This window comes from Phytophthora cinnamomi (assembly GCF_018691715.1).
Source record: "Phytophthora cinnamomi strain GKB4 chromosome Unknown Contig103, whole genome shotgun sequence".
In the NCBI taxonomy this organism is placed as follows: Eukaryota; Oomycota; class Peronosporomycetes; order Peronosporales; family Peronosporaceae; genus Phytophthora; species Phytophthora cinnamomi.
The window spans coordinates 73,450-90,310 of NW_027151036.1; the positions used below are offsets into that span (position 1 = coordinate 73,450).

The 16,861-nt window shown below is 53.1% G+C and overlaps 2 protein-coding genes across 2 annotated transcripts; one reads left to right on the forward strand and one right to left on the reverse strand.

Annotated features, from left to right (window-relative positions):
• Positions 1–332: 332 nt before the first annotated feature.
• On the reverse strand, positions 333–1,163 carry IUM83_19892 (uncharacterized protein; the record flags this gene model as incomplete). The annotated part of the gene is made up of 1 exon (XM_067944961.1): positions 333–1,163. One exon carries the CDS (start codon positions 1,161–1,163, stop codon positions 333–335), a length of 831 nt encoding a protein of 276 aa, XP_067782889.1.
• A 1,376-nt stretch (positions 1,164–2,539) lies between these two features.
• Positions 2,540–2,919, forward strand: IUM83_19893 (uncharacterized protein; the record flags this gene model as incomplete). Its single annotated transcript, XM_067944962.1, has 3 exons — positions 2,540–2,542; positions 2,624–2,816; positions 2,897–2,919. The coding sequence occupies 3 exons, from the start codon at positions 2,540–2,542 to the stop codon at positions 2,917–2,919; spliced, it is 219 nt and encodes a 72-aa protein (XP_067782891.1).
• Between the last annotated feature and the right edge of the window lie 13,942 nt (positions 2,920–16,861).

The following is a 16,861-nucleotide window of genomic DNA, read 5'->3' on the forward strand; positions in this document are numbered from 1 at the left end:
TGGAGAATCACTGGTGTGGTTCCGATAGTAACCTGCGTCACCCCTTGCAATGAGTCCGGGCACTGCTCTTGAGCAAAGCGGACCACAAAATAGCGGTTATCGACCACCTTCGTAGCTTCTGCGCGCGGTCGTTCTGCGTCAAGCACAGGCACCCCTGCAAGTTGGGAGAATGCACTGACAAGCATGGCAATACCAAGGTCCGCCGCGTTTAGGACTCGAATCGAGTAAAAACGTCGGAGTTGGGCTGAATTATAAGCTCCGTCTTCCAACCCGCTTGAGTCCTCTAGGTCGATGACAACCCTTAGCAGGCGTAGAGAAATCCCGTTGTAAAATTACGCCGTCCGACGCGAGTGAAACACAAAGTTTAGCGTGTGGTTACCGTCAAAGTACAACATCTTGACGTCCCCCATCATGCGATCGATCATCTCTTTGCCATGTCTCACGTTTTGGTTGGAGTTGAAAAGCTCCTCAAAAAGCGCCAGGTGGGTCATACCCTTACGCAGTGGCACCTGTGGAGGAATATCCGCGGTCAACGTTGCCTCTACATGTATCTCGTGGAACTGCTCTACCATGGCTCGCTGTATGACCGGCATTGTTGCTTTCAAAAAGGATGGAGGGTGTCTGAGGTCCAGATCACCCCTGAAGTAGGCCATTAGTGCCTGGGTTTCTACGGGGGTTCGCTCCCGCAGCATAGAGTCGGAGTGCACTCGCGACTCCTTCAGCGCCACAGCTTGAAGGCTCTCCAGCTCAGGCGATAGCTGTAACATCCGCGAGGTATTCCAGTCCTTCTCCAGCGTGTTGGATAGTTTGGCTAGCACATCAGGTGGCAGATCCGGCTTGAGCTGTCGAATAGTTGGTAACCCCGCACTGGAGCGCTCGGCCACAAGCGACGAGGACGTGAGCGCTGCTGCATGCGTCCGCGGCGCTGAGCTCGACGAGGGGGGAGGCGCCACGGGTCTGGCTCCCGAAGGCATGGTAGTGGGTCCCTGCGCGTCCGATGGTGTCGTCACAGGTAGCACCTCCACACACCGTTGGTCCGAGCCCAGTGGTGGCCGCTTTATCGTGTTGGGGTCCTCCTGTGCCTGGGCGGTACTGGTTCCATCACCCGGATCTGGGGGATGGCGCTGGCGCGGCCCTCCAGATAGAAGTGCCGTTCCAGTCATACGCGGGCACGGTCACGGTGAAGTTAGAGCCCCGCCGTGAAGGTGCCGGAGCACGCAGCAAACGAGTGGTCGGTAGGTGGCGAAGGCAAATCCTCTTGGGCTTTCCAAGGGGAATTGCAAAGTGGAAATATGGTATTGCTACCCCCGGTTGGTAGCAGTACAGGAATCGCGGACTTCCAGTACAAAGTACCGATACCGCTGAGAAACTTTGGCATCTTCATTTTTTAGTTCATAGAGGGTATAGATATGCCAAGCATAATGTGATATTTACTGTGTAAAACAGCTGGCGTATTCTGGAATGCTATCACCGTTTAACCCCCGACCCCCACCCCCCACCCCACCCCCACCTCATCAGTCCAGTCCATTGTTTGTTGTTGCTCAACGTGGTAAATGCTCTGACCATGAGGTGCTCGCTCGGGCCGGTCATCGGGTCAATGCATGCATTTCTATGTGCGCCGCCCTACATCCAGCTGCTCCCCCATCCACTGAGAGCATCTCCACTGTGGGAGCAAATTGCTGTCGCAGCAGAGAATTTTCGAATAAAGTACCTCCAACTCTCTCCACCGCAACGAGCAAATTAGTCAGGGAGCAAACAAAAACGTTTCGTGCAAACGGAGCAGGATTGCTCCCGCATTTGCTGCCAGCACTTCTTGCAGAGTGTCCTGACACAAACATCCCAGATGAGATGATAGCTTTAGACTCGCGGTCATCTTGTATTCGAACAGCAATTGCGTCTTTCCAGATCCACTTCAAATTCGCGCGGTAGGGGCGATGGTTAAAGCTTCAGATGGCAAGGGGGCTATCTCGCGTGAGCATAACTGGAGTCAGGAGGAAGATCAGAAGCTCACAAAGGCATGGTTAGACGTGTCGAAGGACGTGATCGCCGGAACGGACCAATCTGGAGCTCAATTCTGGGAACGCGTAACGCTGATGTACACCGAGAAAAGGCCACCACAGCAAGATCGCTACAAGCGTCCCCAAAACGCTGTAGTGAATCGCTGGAAAACAATTCGACTTGCTCTTGGGAAGTTTTGCGGGTGCTTCACTGCTATTAAGTCGCTCAATCAAAGTGGTAAAACTGATGAAGATCGAGTTCAAGATGCGAGATCTATGTACGAGGACGAGCAGGATGCTGAATTTGATTGTTTTTAGAAGCCTGGAGACTTCGCGATGAGCCAACGAGGAAAGCATTACCGGATGGAAATGGCAACTTGCACTCCAATCGCAAGCGTAGTGGTAGCGCGATCAGAGAGCCATCGATTGACGGGGAACTAGATAGATCGAGTGAGGAAGGCAGTTCGTCCGGAAAAGCAGAGCGCCCATCTGGTATAAAGACTCAGAAGGCGGCACGGGCTCGAGAAACTAGCAGTCTGCGCATGGTAGATGCAGCCATCGAAATGGCACGGATATCTAAGCGGAAACCTGATCTAGAAGAAAAGAGGTTCTCGATGTTGGAGTAGCGCGAGCAGAATCGCATCGTTCTGGCCACATTGGACGGTCTCGGAGAGGTTTCGGCGCTCATTCTTCGTATAAAAAAGCGTAAAATCTTGGAGAAGTTGGAGGCCTCCGAGGTTGATGAGCCGGGCGGATCCGGGGGAGGGAATATTGTGCAGTACACCTATACAGCCCTCACTGCTCATGTTCATGTTGATGGTAGGTTATGGTGGTTATTATTATCTGTGCTATTGATTTAGACTAACTCACTGTTTGTTTTTCCTTTCCATTCCCATAAGTGATCGACGAGTGCTCTCTTTAAGATAACATGATTTGCTTTGGAGCGAATTTGACGACTTCGTGAAATAAATCTAGTCACATCTACTTGCTCATCAGGAATGCGAACACCGAGGTTTGTAACTCTCGTTGTTGCCACGACATGTGTTTTCTCCTCTGGTAGCATTTCCAAGCCTTCTACACCCCATTCATCGTCCACGATCATGTTGTGCATAATCATGCATGCCTTCATGACAATCAACATATCTTCCGCTTTCCTAAGCTGACTAGTCTTCTTCAATATATCAAAGCGCTTCTGCAATACACCAAATGTTCGCTCTGCATCTTTTCTAGCGGATTCCTGATTTTTTGCGAAGTGTTCTCCTTCTCAGACTGTGGCTGAGATATTGTCGGTGTGAAGCACGAAATAGGTGGGTAGATTCCGTCGACAAGGTAATACAGCTACTGAAACTGCTGCCCCGCTAACCGATACGATCACTCATCATAAATGTATTTCTGTAGAGCGTGTTTTTTCATGAGTGGGGAGCTATCCACAATATTTATATCTGTTCCGCATAATGTGGCATCAGTACTGTGTCATCTGAATGTAAAACGATTGAAAAGGACAACCGTCCCGTTATTAGATCCTCCAGATCCAAAGTAAAAGTACCAAACCCAAAGTCGGTAGTCAGCGACAACCTCGAGCACAATGGATGGTTTCTTCCCCTTTCCTGCAAACTACCCCTTTAATCCGTATGGACACAATTCCCACATCCAGTGCATACCGTCTAGTGATCCGATGTACCGGGTGAACCCACGTGAAGATGATAAACGAAGCTGTTGTTCCAGGTCGCGTTGCGTAGGTGAACGGAGATACTCATCTTCGATGACGTCAATCACGGCTCTGCAAAATATTCTCGTGTACGCAAGAATCGTACTTTCACCACAGCCCAAGTTATCATCCAGCGTATCAGCGCAACAACCGTAGGCCAGCATCCCCATCGCGACAGGGCACTTTTGCAGATGAGATAAGTATTTCATCTCCAACGCATCCACTCTCTGCTGAAGCCGAAGATCCCTGCAACGACCGCATTCATGATGCGAGAAGACAGAGTTCGTCGCATGCGATACCGACGACGAAGTATTTTTCGGGATAGCGCGGCATCTCCGCAAAATAGGTTCTCCACAATCTGTTGTGAGCATCGTCAAAATCTCGATCGATGTTTACACCTTTGCCAGTCACCGACCCTCCTCATTTTCGCGTGATCAGGGTACTTTGATGAGCAAAGAGCAGGTTCATGAAAGCCTGTGAACGTAGAAGGCACACTAAGATGGTGTTTGGAGTAGAATAAAGCGTTCGCACCTGACCTCATCGTCGTCACTGGTGCCACACGCCTCTAATTCCTCGCCGCAGGACTCTATATTGGCTCTGGACTTGATACGGACGCGAGAGAGTCGTTATTAGCTATTTGTGCGGTGGAGCTGCAACTATTTGGTTCTGGTAGCAACTGAGCATTCGGTGGTTATATTTCACGTTTGCTGCTAGATTTGCTGCCAGACGGTGGAGACTCTCTAAGGGCCGTGCGTGGGACATAGAGTGTGTTGTCGACAGGATGATGACGGGTTCGCCGGAAAGCTCCGAGCGAGCGAGCCTCGTCACACGAATTGATCGATAGGGGTGGTGTCCGATTCAATTCACGTAAGCGAAACGGCCGAAGCTAATGCCACGAGGTACCTACCGTATCGCGCAAGGCCGTAATCACCCAGAACACCCAGAACTGATTGCGTTGAGCTGAATAGACTCTAAGTCAGTCAATATGCTTGCGACTGGTTGCGGTACGCAACTTGCCAGAGTTGCGCGCACCGAAAGGACGGCTCGCGACGCACAATACCCTGTCCACTGCTGGTCGTGGGCTACAGTCATGGCATGGGCGGCGTGGGAGTTCATGAACAGCTGCGTCTCCAGTGTTACAGTAATCAAAAGTGCATTTCGTTACGCAAGTAGTGCAAACAGTTGTTCTTGTGCGTCGTCGACATGGCAGTGTTGAATGAGTATTTCGTCCACTGTATTACTCTGAAGAAAACCGATAAACTCCAGCTACACATGTAGACTACTTGCGCCGCTTGCACAACCAGTTGCTCGCTGTTCGCACGATCGACTTCGATCCGCACATGAACGCCGAGGACATGGTGGCGGGTCCCATCGCACACCAAGATCACACATTAACCAACTCGCGCGTCTTCTACGCTAGGGGGTAAACATCACAAGCGTCGCCGATAATTTACAGAGTCAACTCTGCTTACCTCTACAAAGTTTGATCTGCTTTCGCAGACCTCATGGCCAAGTTTTTTTCATGTGTGCTTCTTCTCCCCGCGATATAGCGGCACGATCGGCGACCGCGTGCCGCTTTGTCGCCATATACGGAGTGGAGATACAGGCAACATGACTAGCTGCTCCCAGATATGACACCAAACGTGTAACGACGACAAGTCGATCCCGGCAAACCTGAAAAAGAAATTTGCTTCCGCAAGCGTTAGGGAAATGAGGAGTACGAGGAGGAAGAAGCAAAGCGTAGCGAGTTAATCCGTTTAGATTATTGTCTAGGTGACTGCCATGGATGTGGCCTTTCACGTGCGGAGAAGTAATAATTATGTTCCTTCTCACTAACCCGTTAGTTAGGAACTGGACAATATCAACCACCTCGGGCGATCGTTGCCGGCACGTAGCGCCCATCGATGGGCGGCTATAGTTAGTGCCCCCTGGATATGGATTCGCACCGAACTTGGTAGGTATTGTAGTTCTGCAGCATTTAGGCTGTGTTACGCTAATTGAATGTCGCTATTTTATCAGATGGTGGATACATTGGGGGCTGTCAATGTGCACCGCAGCAGCTCAGTTTTTTTTTCTTTTCGATTCAGCAAGTCGGACTTTTTTCGGGGCTGTGATTGGGCAGAAAATCCCCTAATGGAACGAAAAGTCGTTCTGGTCGATCGGCAGCAGCAGTTCTCTTTTATTCTAGCAGTCCAAAGATCCAACAGGGCTGCAATGGCCACGTGCAAGGTGAACGCGTACCGCCGCGTGGAGAAAACCACCGCTGAAGACTCCTGTGATGTCAGCAGTTGCGTGCAGAGCACTCATACGGTATGCCTATCCATTTTACTCGTGTCATTCGGCGCCGAGGACACGTTTGATCGGGTTGTGTGCACCTAGCATTGCTACAATGCGATTCTAAAGACGAAACGCAAGGCCTCAGCGCAAGCAGTCCGAAAGAGAGTCCCCTGGCACAATGACTAAAGATGGGCGCAGCTCTCGCAGTACCTTCTGGCGCGCAGTAAGGCGTGGCAACTGAAACCTTGAGCCGCTGCTGTTCACAGCAAAACTGGGGTGGCCAAAGCTCTCTGCTCGCGATTGGTCAATAACCATTTTGATAAAAAAAATTAGTTGCCGCTGCGGGCATTGATAACCCCTATTGCTCCCCTTTTGTCTGCCTTTTGCAGCTACAGATACCGCTGATACGCTTTGGCACACAATCAGCTAGTACCCCCAGATATGTGCTTAAATCATCTTCAATGAACGGTTGCTTCAACCAAAACTGGCTCGGAAGGCATGGACACACTCTCGACAGACGTCCCAGGTCTCAGCTGGGAGTCTCAGCCACTTCGCTGAGACTGTTGTCACGCTGAAGTCATGACGACAGATGTTGATTATGGATTGGATTGACTCCTGTGAAGTTTAAGTTGTGGTCGATCCGATATCCTGGGTAGACACCATTTGATGTCTGGATGTGCGATATGCTGAGCCAACCTGGTCTCAGCTGAACTCGTTGCGGCTTGGCTGAGAGTCGGTCAGCTTTGGTGATGAAGGCGCTGAAATCTCCAGGTCTCAGCTTGGGTCACTGAGGCTAGCCGGTCTCAGCCGAAGTCAACTGGTATCAGGTCTCATTATTCTGAGCTTGGGTGGACTCAGCTGGAACAGCTGGAATATGTATGTTTTGTCTCCGATGTTTCAGTGGGAAGTGCTTGGGCTCAGCGGACGCTCTGGAGTCTCAATTTGTCGACCTGGGTCTCACATAGTGCAGACACTAACGGGCACTTGTCCCGGGGGTCCCAGTTGGAATTTCGCCTGAGACTATGGGATCTCAGTGTTGCCGATGGGGACACCGTGAATGCACACTGCTGGAGGGTCGCGTTATCAATAAGGACGGACTCATACATCAACCGGGATGGGACCAGCTGTACCCCGATTACGATACACTGTTGGCCAATGAGTCGCCCGGGATCAACCACTCATCACTGGAACGTTGTTGAAGCTTAGCTGAGTCTGTGCCTGATCACACTGGATTTCCATGAGCTCGGTCTTTAATTGACTAAAACACAGATTGAAGGCACACCGCCAGCTCGCAGGATGGCCTTCGCACTCTTTGCGGGTGTTCTCCGAACGGCGCTGTGCACCCCACTGTTTTGGATTTGTAATAATTAAATCAGAATCGAATTTGCCCCGAAGGACGCAAGTGGGAGTGTTTCCTTGTGTAAAAGGGTGCCGAGGACTGGTTTCATCATCGCTCAAGTCCCATATAGACGTTTTGGGTGTGCTTCGGTGTGAGGAGGAGTCTAATTGGTTATTTCATGTTTTTTTTACGTGTTCTGGACGACATTACCTACACGTATTTCATATTTCGGGGAGTACGTGACTCTCCTGATGTTTCGGCGGAGCGGCTGCATGGAGCCTGCGATTGGCTGAAATCTTCAGTATTGTTGCTGGATTTTGCTCATATTTGAGCGTGGTGCGCGGGTGTCCCTGGGTGGTGAGCGAGAACCCAGACTACGGACAAGCTCAAACCGAGACAATTTTCTCGGGGCCACTCTAGGTCTGAGGGGCGATTGAGGACCTGTGGAAGCGGCTCTCAGCTGTAACCGCCGGAGGAAGTGACGAAGCTACGGAGACCATGTCCAAGGTCCCTGAAGAGGTGAACAAGTACGTATGAAGTGTCGTGTTTTGTATCGAAGAAAGCCCGGGCAGATTGAGTCAAGCCTCGTGCAAGCTGAGGCCTGTTGAGTGGGGAGCAGGTTTCATTTGGGGAGTACTGGAGTCATCTGAAGTGGAGAAAAGATTGATTTGGCTGGCTGATGTCTGGGCCCAAAATGTAGCTCTAGGAAGAACCGTCAAGGAATCGCAAGGGAGGTGTACACGCCGCGCCTGACCAAGGATCAGAGCTGGTGTGATGAAGTTGGTCCAAATGCTTTGGTCTCAACCCATCAACGAGTGTCAGAGACCCCCATCGGTCCTAGAATCGAGTGATTTGAGACATTACAAGTACGTTTGGAAACGAGCTCGATAGTGTGCGGCAACGTGAGCATCAGCAACGCGACCCCCCCCCCCCTCTGGATCCCAGAACTGAACAGCGAGGTGACGGGCTTGCGCGTGAGCGCTGCAGGTATGCTGTTGTGATGTGGTGGCGTTCTGGTGTGTGGAGGCTTTGCTTACAACCTGTGGATCCCAGATTTGATGGCGATCCCAGGGTACGATAGTGTGATGAAGGCCTTGTACACTGGGAAAACCAGTGATGTTGCGATGGAGCCTGTAACGGGGTTACACGTACAAGCGGCTGCAAGCCACTTGTGAATTTAACAGATAGGTTATCTGTTAAAAGTTTTGAATACTTCCTCACCTTGGTGTAAGACACACCAATGTATCCATTGAAGTGGACCACCACAATGAGTGGTCCACACATACCCAAAGATCCTATTGGTAGAAAGCAGCATCTTTCTACCAATCAGAGTCATGCATATTAGCGGGGCTCAGACAGCCAGCCGCTGCCAACCCTTTCATAGATGATAAACAGTTTTTAGCAGATTTTAAGAGGATGATCAATTTACAAGCAATACAGTTCTCATTTTACCTAATCTAAGTCACTTGGAATCCGTTCTTATTTAACTTATATTTGTGTATTCAAATATAATTAACCTAAGTAATTACTAAGTACTTACGCTTCCTCATACACGTAGCGCAACGTGTAAGCTAACGTAGTGAGTCAAGTTAGACCCACTACACCTGGTAGCACTTTGTAGTCCGTCCAACGACCGACTGCTTGACGTTCGTACGCGCTGTACGAACGCGGAGCCGAGAACCACATGAGCACGGAGGTGCCCATGGAGAGCTCCAACACGCCTGCAACGCATGTTGCACGCGCGGACTGCCCCCACCTGTCAGATCCAGAGTGGGATGCCCTCCAACGACTGTCAACAGTCATTGGAGAAGCGGCGATAGCCACGATGCTGCGTACGCTATCGCCGACGGAGCAACATGGTGTTGCTCTGGGATTCATCGTGAAGGAGCAGCGTGACGCTGCTTCCTCAGTGACGGCGTCGTCAGGGACGACACCGCGTGCTCAACCATTAAAGTTGAGCGTAAACAATTACGTGGGAAGAGAGGGCGAGCCTCTCCTCCGATGGCTTGTCGAACTCGACACAGCCATAGCGGCTCGACGCATCGTCGACCCGCTGTCGAAGGTCGAGTTCGCCATGTCCTACCTTGGCGGACGAGCGAGGAGTTGGGCGTATGGACGCCGACTCTCCGATCCTACGTGCTTCAGCACGTACGAAGTGTTCAACGAGGAGCTCAAACAAGCGTTTGAGCCCCCGCAAAACGAGTTCCGGTCGAGGGCGGAGTTCCTCGACCTTCAGCAGGGTAAGCATGACGTCCATGCTTACGCGCAGCGCGCACGATACTTGGTATCAAATATCGTGACTAACCCGATTGACGAGGCGACCAAGGTCGTCACGTTCATGAAAGGACTTAGAGATGGGCCCGTGAAGACCTATCTCTTCCGAGAGTACCCGAGTACTCTCGAAGCTGCAATTACTCTTGCCATGCAAGATGAGTTTAGCCTGCGGCAGGCTAAACTCCATGTAAACGTACCGAGGCTGCAACCGCGCCCGGTAGCGAGGCCGGGAGGTCCGGAACCAATGGACCTCTCGAACGCAACAACTGCTGGTTACCAGCAGCAGGGAGGTAACGTGCGATGCTTCCGCTGCGGAAGGATCGGTCACTTTGCACGGGAGTGCACAGCTCCCATGCCCCCTGGAGGTGGCCGTCGTGGCGATGCTAGGCATCGCCACGGACCAACAAAAAACGCGAACATCCAGTAGGCGCGGGGCGCCCTACTGCTAATGCAGTCGCGCGTGCCGACATCGGGCACGCGACACTGAGGACTGCAGCCCCCAGTGAGACCAGCTCTCACTGTAAGAAACAAGATGACAGGCCGAACCTAGTCATCTTGAAGGTTTACTCGAAGAGAGCGAGTGACTCTCTTCGAGCTTTGGTAGATTCAGGCGCGTCGAACAACTTTCTTCGACTACGAAGCCTGCCGAGACTTGACTTCGAGGAGGTAAATGTACCTCGAAGTCTTCTGGAGGTACGACTGGCAACAGGTGCCATCGTGAAGACCGAGAAGCGCGTCGTGAACGTGCGCTTCTCGTACAAACAACGAGTGTTTGTGGAACACTTTATCGTCCTGGACCTGGACGATAAGTTCGACGTTGTTATGGGCATGCCGTGGCTTGCACGGCATGATCCGGTGATAGACTGGAAGAAGCGCACGCTCGTGCGCTTCGGACGCGACAGCGGAACAGAGAGCGATGGCCCTGTTACCGCAGCGCACGCACCAGCAGGTGCGCGCGGCTCACCAGTCGAGACAGCGCTTAATGCTGCTGTCCCGGAGTTCCCAAGAAGTGCGCGAGGGCGCGCACAAGTGAGACCAATGTCGGCAATGCTGCCGACGTCGGAAGAAAAAGATGTGCTGGTTCCGGGAACCAACACCCACGTTCAAGCGTGTAAGGAACAGTCCCTGACCCGAAGCGGTCAGGTCGACAACGACGCGTCGGCTCCGGGAGCCGACGCACCCTCGGTCATGAGGAGCTCCGCCAATGAATGGCGTCGAGGTGACAAAGGCGTGTCAACTCCGGGAGTTGACGCTGCAAACAGTGCGGACGGTTGCAAACGTACCGCACTGACGCAATTTGCATGCTGTCGTGCAGCCGGGCTGCACGATGAAGCGCCATGTGATCAAGCAGGGCTTGATATCGCGCGCCCGCAGACAGGGTCTGCCGACGAAGGAACACATTACCGTGCAGCCGGGCTGCACGAAGGAAAATGCGGTCAAGTCGGGCTTGATACCGCGCGCCCGTAGACGGTCTGCCGGCGAAGGGACACATTACCGTGCAGCCGGGCTGCACGATGGAAAATGCGGTCAAGCCGGGCTTGATACCGCGCGCCCGCGGACAGGGTCCGCCGGCGAACAACTGTCCACGGCCGGGCCTGGACCAGAAGAACAACTGTGCGGAGCCGGGCTCCGCACAACAAGAAGACGGCGCAAGCGGAAAACGCTGCGCAAGTCTCGGTCCGCGACCGAGACGCAACAAGAGCAGTCAGCTGGTCAGACTGAGGCGGTGACGTCGAATGTCAAGACGCTAAGCGTCTTGACGCGCACCGATACTGGATTCCAGTATCGTGAGATGGAACTCACTAGTCCTCCGACGACGGCGTCGGAGTTGACTTCGCTTCCAGCCATGAGCTGGAAGCGCTTCACGCGCGACTTGCACGATGGACGCATCGAGCAGGTCTGCGTTCTTTCGAACAGCTAAAGAGCGAAGAGCTGAGGCAGCTCTTCATGGGAAGTACCGCTGAGAGTGAAGACACTCTCAGTGCGAAGACGAAGCGAGAGCGCTTCGAGGAACAAGGCTGGGACTCGCTGAAGTCGAGTCCCTATTACGAGCTTTTGAGGGAGTACCAAGACGTACTCCCGGAAGAGATTCCTGCGGAACTTCCGCAGGATAAGGGCATTCAGCACGAGATTGATCTCGTGCCGGGCACGAAGTACTGTGTCACGCGGCAGTGGCCACTGCCACGAGAGCAAGTAAAAGCAATCGACGACTTCTTTGAAAGTCGTCGCAAAACTGGTCAAGTGCGGTAGTCAAAGTCCCCGCACAGTGCTCCGACGTTCTGTGTCAACAAGCCACAGGGCGGATGGCGCATCATTCATGCCTACAACAAGCTGAACGATGCGACGGTACCGGCACAGACACCGATACCACGAAAAGATGTCATCATCGATTCGATGGCCGGGAGCACCGTTTACAGTGCTCTCGACTTACGAGATGGATTCTATCAGATCCTAATGCGTGAGAGCGATATCCCTCTCACGGCAGTGAGCACGCCAAGTGGCATGCTCTGGGAATGGCTGGTAATGCCGCAGGGGCTTAAGAATGCCCCTGCGACTTTCAACAGGTGCGTGACGCACTTGTTGCGCTCGGTGCGCGACTTCGCGCCGAGCTATTTCGATGATGTATTCATCCACAGCCGGGCTGTGGACGGGAAGTCCGATGTAGAGATGCACAGGGTGCGTCTCCGGCGGCTACTTGAGCTTATGCGAAAGCATAAGCTCTACGCGAACCTGAAGAAGTGTATCTTCGGGGCGAGCGAGATACCCGTCCTCGGGTGTCTCGTAGGGAAGAATGGTGTTCGCCCTGACCCGGAAAAGGTCAGGGTGATCAATGAATGGCCAACGCCTTCAAGTGTCAAGGAACTGAGGCAGTTCCTTGGCTTGGCCACGTACCTGTGCAAGTACGTGGAGGACTATGCGGGCAAGATCCGCCCGCTGTCACAGCTTCTTAAGAAAGAAGCTGTGTGGAATTGGAAACCCGATTGCCAAAAGGCATTCGATGCAGTCAAGCGGGGCTTGACTGAGGCGCCGATCTTGGCAGTGGCTGACCAAGATCGCCCATTTCACGTAGTGTGTGACGCATCCGATTTCGCGATCGGATGCGCGTTGATGCAGCACGATCACGAGGGCCGTGATCGTGTCGTCTACTACCAATCGCGTCAGCTGAAGCCAGCTGAGCGCAACTATCCGGTGCATGACAACGAACGCCTTGCCATGAAATATGCACTCGCAAAGTTCCGAGTGTATTTGCTTGGGAGTATCCCATTTGTGGTCTACACCGACCATGCATCACTGCGCACGGCAGTGAAGTCGCCACACATATCACAAAGAATGGCGAGATGGTTCTCATTCTTTGCGGAGTATAACTTCCGGGTCGAATACAAACCCGGAAGATTGAATGTAGGGGCCGACGCGTTATCACGTCGGCCGTACTATGCAGAAGCTGCTGACGTCCCTGCCATTGACGCCATGCGACCGAGCAAACCCACAGTGTCTCTGTTGGCCGACGTGAAGGTCGCCTACGCGCACGACGCGGACACGAAACTCTGGCTGGCCTATGGCACAGCGCCTTCTGACAAGTCTCGTCAGAAGCTACCACAACATCTTCGTGCGTGCACATCGCTATCGAGTGCACGACGGATTACTGCTTTACAATGCAGTCGACGACAACGCGGACCGCGTTGTCGTGCCAAATGACCATGACCTGCGACTCAGGATCATGTACGAGTATCCCGATGCCCCGACTGCGGGACATCTCGGACGTGAGAAGACATACGTCCTTCTCACGCGCGACTTCTACTGGCACCACCAGTACATGTGGGTGCGCAAGTACGTCCGTGCTTGCGAGGTATGCCAACGCGTAAAGCCTGCGCCGTTCGCGCAGGCTCCTTTACAATCACTACCGACTCCGTCGGAGTGTTGGAAGTCCATGTCTTTGGACTTCATCTTTGGTCTTCCCCCGGATAGCGGAGGGAACACCGGTGTTGTGGTCTTTGTAGACCGTTTCAGCAAGATGGTACATCTTGCTGCGGTGCCAGCAGAAGTAACCGCGAAGCAGACGGCCCGTCTATTCGTCGACATGGTGTTCAAACACCATGGCATGCCGACCGACATCGTGTCGGACAGAGACCCGCGCTTCACAGCGCATCTGTGGCAAGAAGTGTTTACACTTCTTGGGAGCCAGCTTTCCATGTCGACTGCGGATCATCCGCAGACGGACGGTCAAACCGAGCGCGTGAATCGCGTGCTCGTCGATATGTTGAAGAGCTACGCCCACTCGTTCCAATACTGGAGCGAGTGCTTATCGATGGGAGAGTTTGCCATCAATAACTCAGTGCATGCCTCGACCGGGCATACACCGTTTTATGTGAATGCCATACGGCATCCCCGTCTGCCGAGTTTACTCGGAGTGGTGGCTCCCCCCTTTAAGTGGGGAGGATCTACGACTGCAACACAGCAGTCGCAAAAGCCGCTGACACCTTCGCAGTGTCAGCCGCGACAACAAGGAACAAGACAACCAGGTCTGCGCCCCGCGCAGACCTTGGCAGAAGAACCAAGGGTTAGCGCAGGGCGCCGACCCCAGAACGAAGAAAACGAGTCTGTGCAGAGCACAGGCTTCACAAGGAACAAAGACCACGGTCTGCGCAGGGCGCAGACACCGCGAAACCACGCAAGAGGCCGGGCCTCTTGCGGAGAGCAACTGAACGATTCAGCTCGGATGCGATTGACTTCACCAAAAAGACAAGCCGTAATTCGGTTTGTCCAGGACAAGATTGCAGCTTCTGTTGATCAACAGAAGCTGAACACCGATAATATTGTCAAGGGCAACACAAATGAATTCAAAGTGGATTCATTGGTTTTGTTATCTACTCAAAACCTGCCTAAACATGCAGTATCGGATTTCGGAGCAAGCAAGCTTGCTCCGCGCTTCGTCGGGCCATTCACGGTGATGGCACGGCACTGCAACGCATACACGCTAGACATACCGTCTAGAATGCGGCTCCACCCGACCTTTTACGTCGGACGGCTGAAGCCATACCTGCAGCACGAGCCTTCTAGTTCGGCTGACCCGAAGCCTCGGCAGGAGCCGAGGCAGAAGCAGAAGCCTTGGCCTCGGCGACGAGCAGCCTCTCCTCCAGCGCGCGGACGCGCTGGAGCAACCCTCATCCGGGTCCACAACTCGACCTGGATATTCGAGGCGGTCTGCGATACCGCCGCGACTTAGCCTTCTGGTTCGCCAGCTCCTGTTTCAGGGCAGCGAACTCAGCGCCCTACAGACGCTCCACGGCGGTCACCTGGTCGTGGAGAGGCGCATACTGATCAGCCCGGGGCTGATCATACCCGGGGCGTGTTCCCACCCCCGCCACCGCCGATCCGTGACGCCCGCGGCTCAACCCGCTGGATTGTTGAGCGGATTGTTGACCATAGTATCCCGAAAACGAACCCTCAAGGGGCTCGTTTTCGTATTCGTTGGAGAGGATTTCCTCCCCATCGAGATACATAGAGCCGCGGAACGTCTTGCTGGAGGACGTTCCGGAAATGGTGAGGGCGTACGAAGAGCAGTACGCGCTGGCGCAGCGGAAGTAATACGAGCGCTGCGATCATCGCTAGCGCCCGAACCCTCACGTGCTAAGAACTTAGCACGGAGCTCTTTGAGACTCTCGGGCACACGGAATGATGTGTACCCGTTCAGTTCGCGGTCGCTCAAGCGGACCGCGCCTGGAAAGCACTTCGTGCACTGAAAGCCCTCGGGCACAGCGCACGGCACATTTGCCTCCTCAGCAGCAACATGAAGTTGCTCCAGCTTTCCACGCTTCGAGTACGTCTCGAAGCGATCACGCGCTTGCTTAATCCGATCACGGTAAGCACTCGGCTTCATGTTGAAGTTCTCAACAAAAGCATTCCAACTTTGACAAAGTGCCTGCCATTCGGGCACTTTGCTGCGAGAAGAGGTCTTCTTGCTTTGAAACCATCGGAGCTCATGAAAGAGTCCGATGTAGTAGTCGCGCCTTTGATGCGTTTCCGCACCAAAGTGCAGCTCGGCAGCCACAGCGTCATCTTTGATGGCGCTGCATACGTACAGCGGCACCTCATTCGGAGGTACCGAGTTCCCATACCGGTCCGCGATCTCGGACGCGGACGGCATCCATGGATCGCGCGCTGCAGGTGTAGCGCGCGGAGAGCCTCGAGCTTTGAGATCACGCGCTGCAGCAGCAGCGCGCGGAGTACTGAGAGCCCCAGCGGAAGCGAGTGGGGTATCGCTCTCAGTACGCGAACGCTTCGAACTCGAAGCGTCCGATTCGTCCCCTTCACGAGGACGAACGTTCTTTGCGTGAGGGTCGAGCGACTCGCTCGGCACTGAGTCTTTGCGCTTTGAGGGCGAGTCTTCCTCGCCCTCCGTATCTTCATCGTCGTCGTCGAAGTCGACGACGTCGCCGTACTTCGCCTTCTGGCGTTCGAAGTAGTCGTCGATGGAGAGATGACTCCCCACCGACTTTGAGGCCTTCTTCTCTTGAGGCACGCTCATCGTTGAATGAGCGCGGGTTTCTTCTCCAAACGCGGAGAATTGACGAATGGTCAATTCCGAAGATTGACGTGCGGAGACCCCGCGCGTCTAACCTTAAGGGGGGGATGGTGTAACGGGGTTACACGTACAAGTGACTGCAAGCCACTTGTGAATTTAACAGATAGGTTATCTGTTAAAAGTTTTGGATACTTCCTCACCTTGGTGTAAGACACACCAATGGATACATTGAAGTGGGCCACCACAATGAGTGGTCCACACATACCCAAAGATCCTATTGGTAGAAAGCAGCATCTTTCTACCAATCAGAGACGTGCATATTGGCGGGGCTCTGACAGCCAGCCGCTGTCAACCCTTTCATAGATGATAAACAGTTTTTAGCAGATTTTAAGAGGAAGATCAATTTACAAGCAATACAGTTCTCATTTTACGTAATCTAAGTCACTTGGAATCCCTTCTTATTTAACTTATATTTGTGTATTCAAATATAATTACCTAAGTAATTACTAAGTACTTACGCTTCCTCATACACGTAGCGCAACGTGTAAGCTAAAGTAGTGAGTCAAGTTAGACCCACTACAGAGCCACGTCGTCGTGGGAGTGTATTCTGTGAGCTCAAGTATCTGCAAGTCCATTCGGATCCCAGGATTGTATGATTATCCCAGTGTAGCTTTCGCATCCCAGCGTGGTCGCTCGGATCTATGGGTATGAATGCCGTTTGGCGGATTTCAGATCAGCTTGGT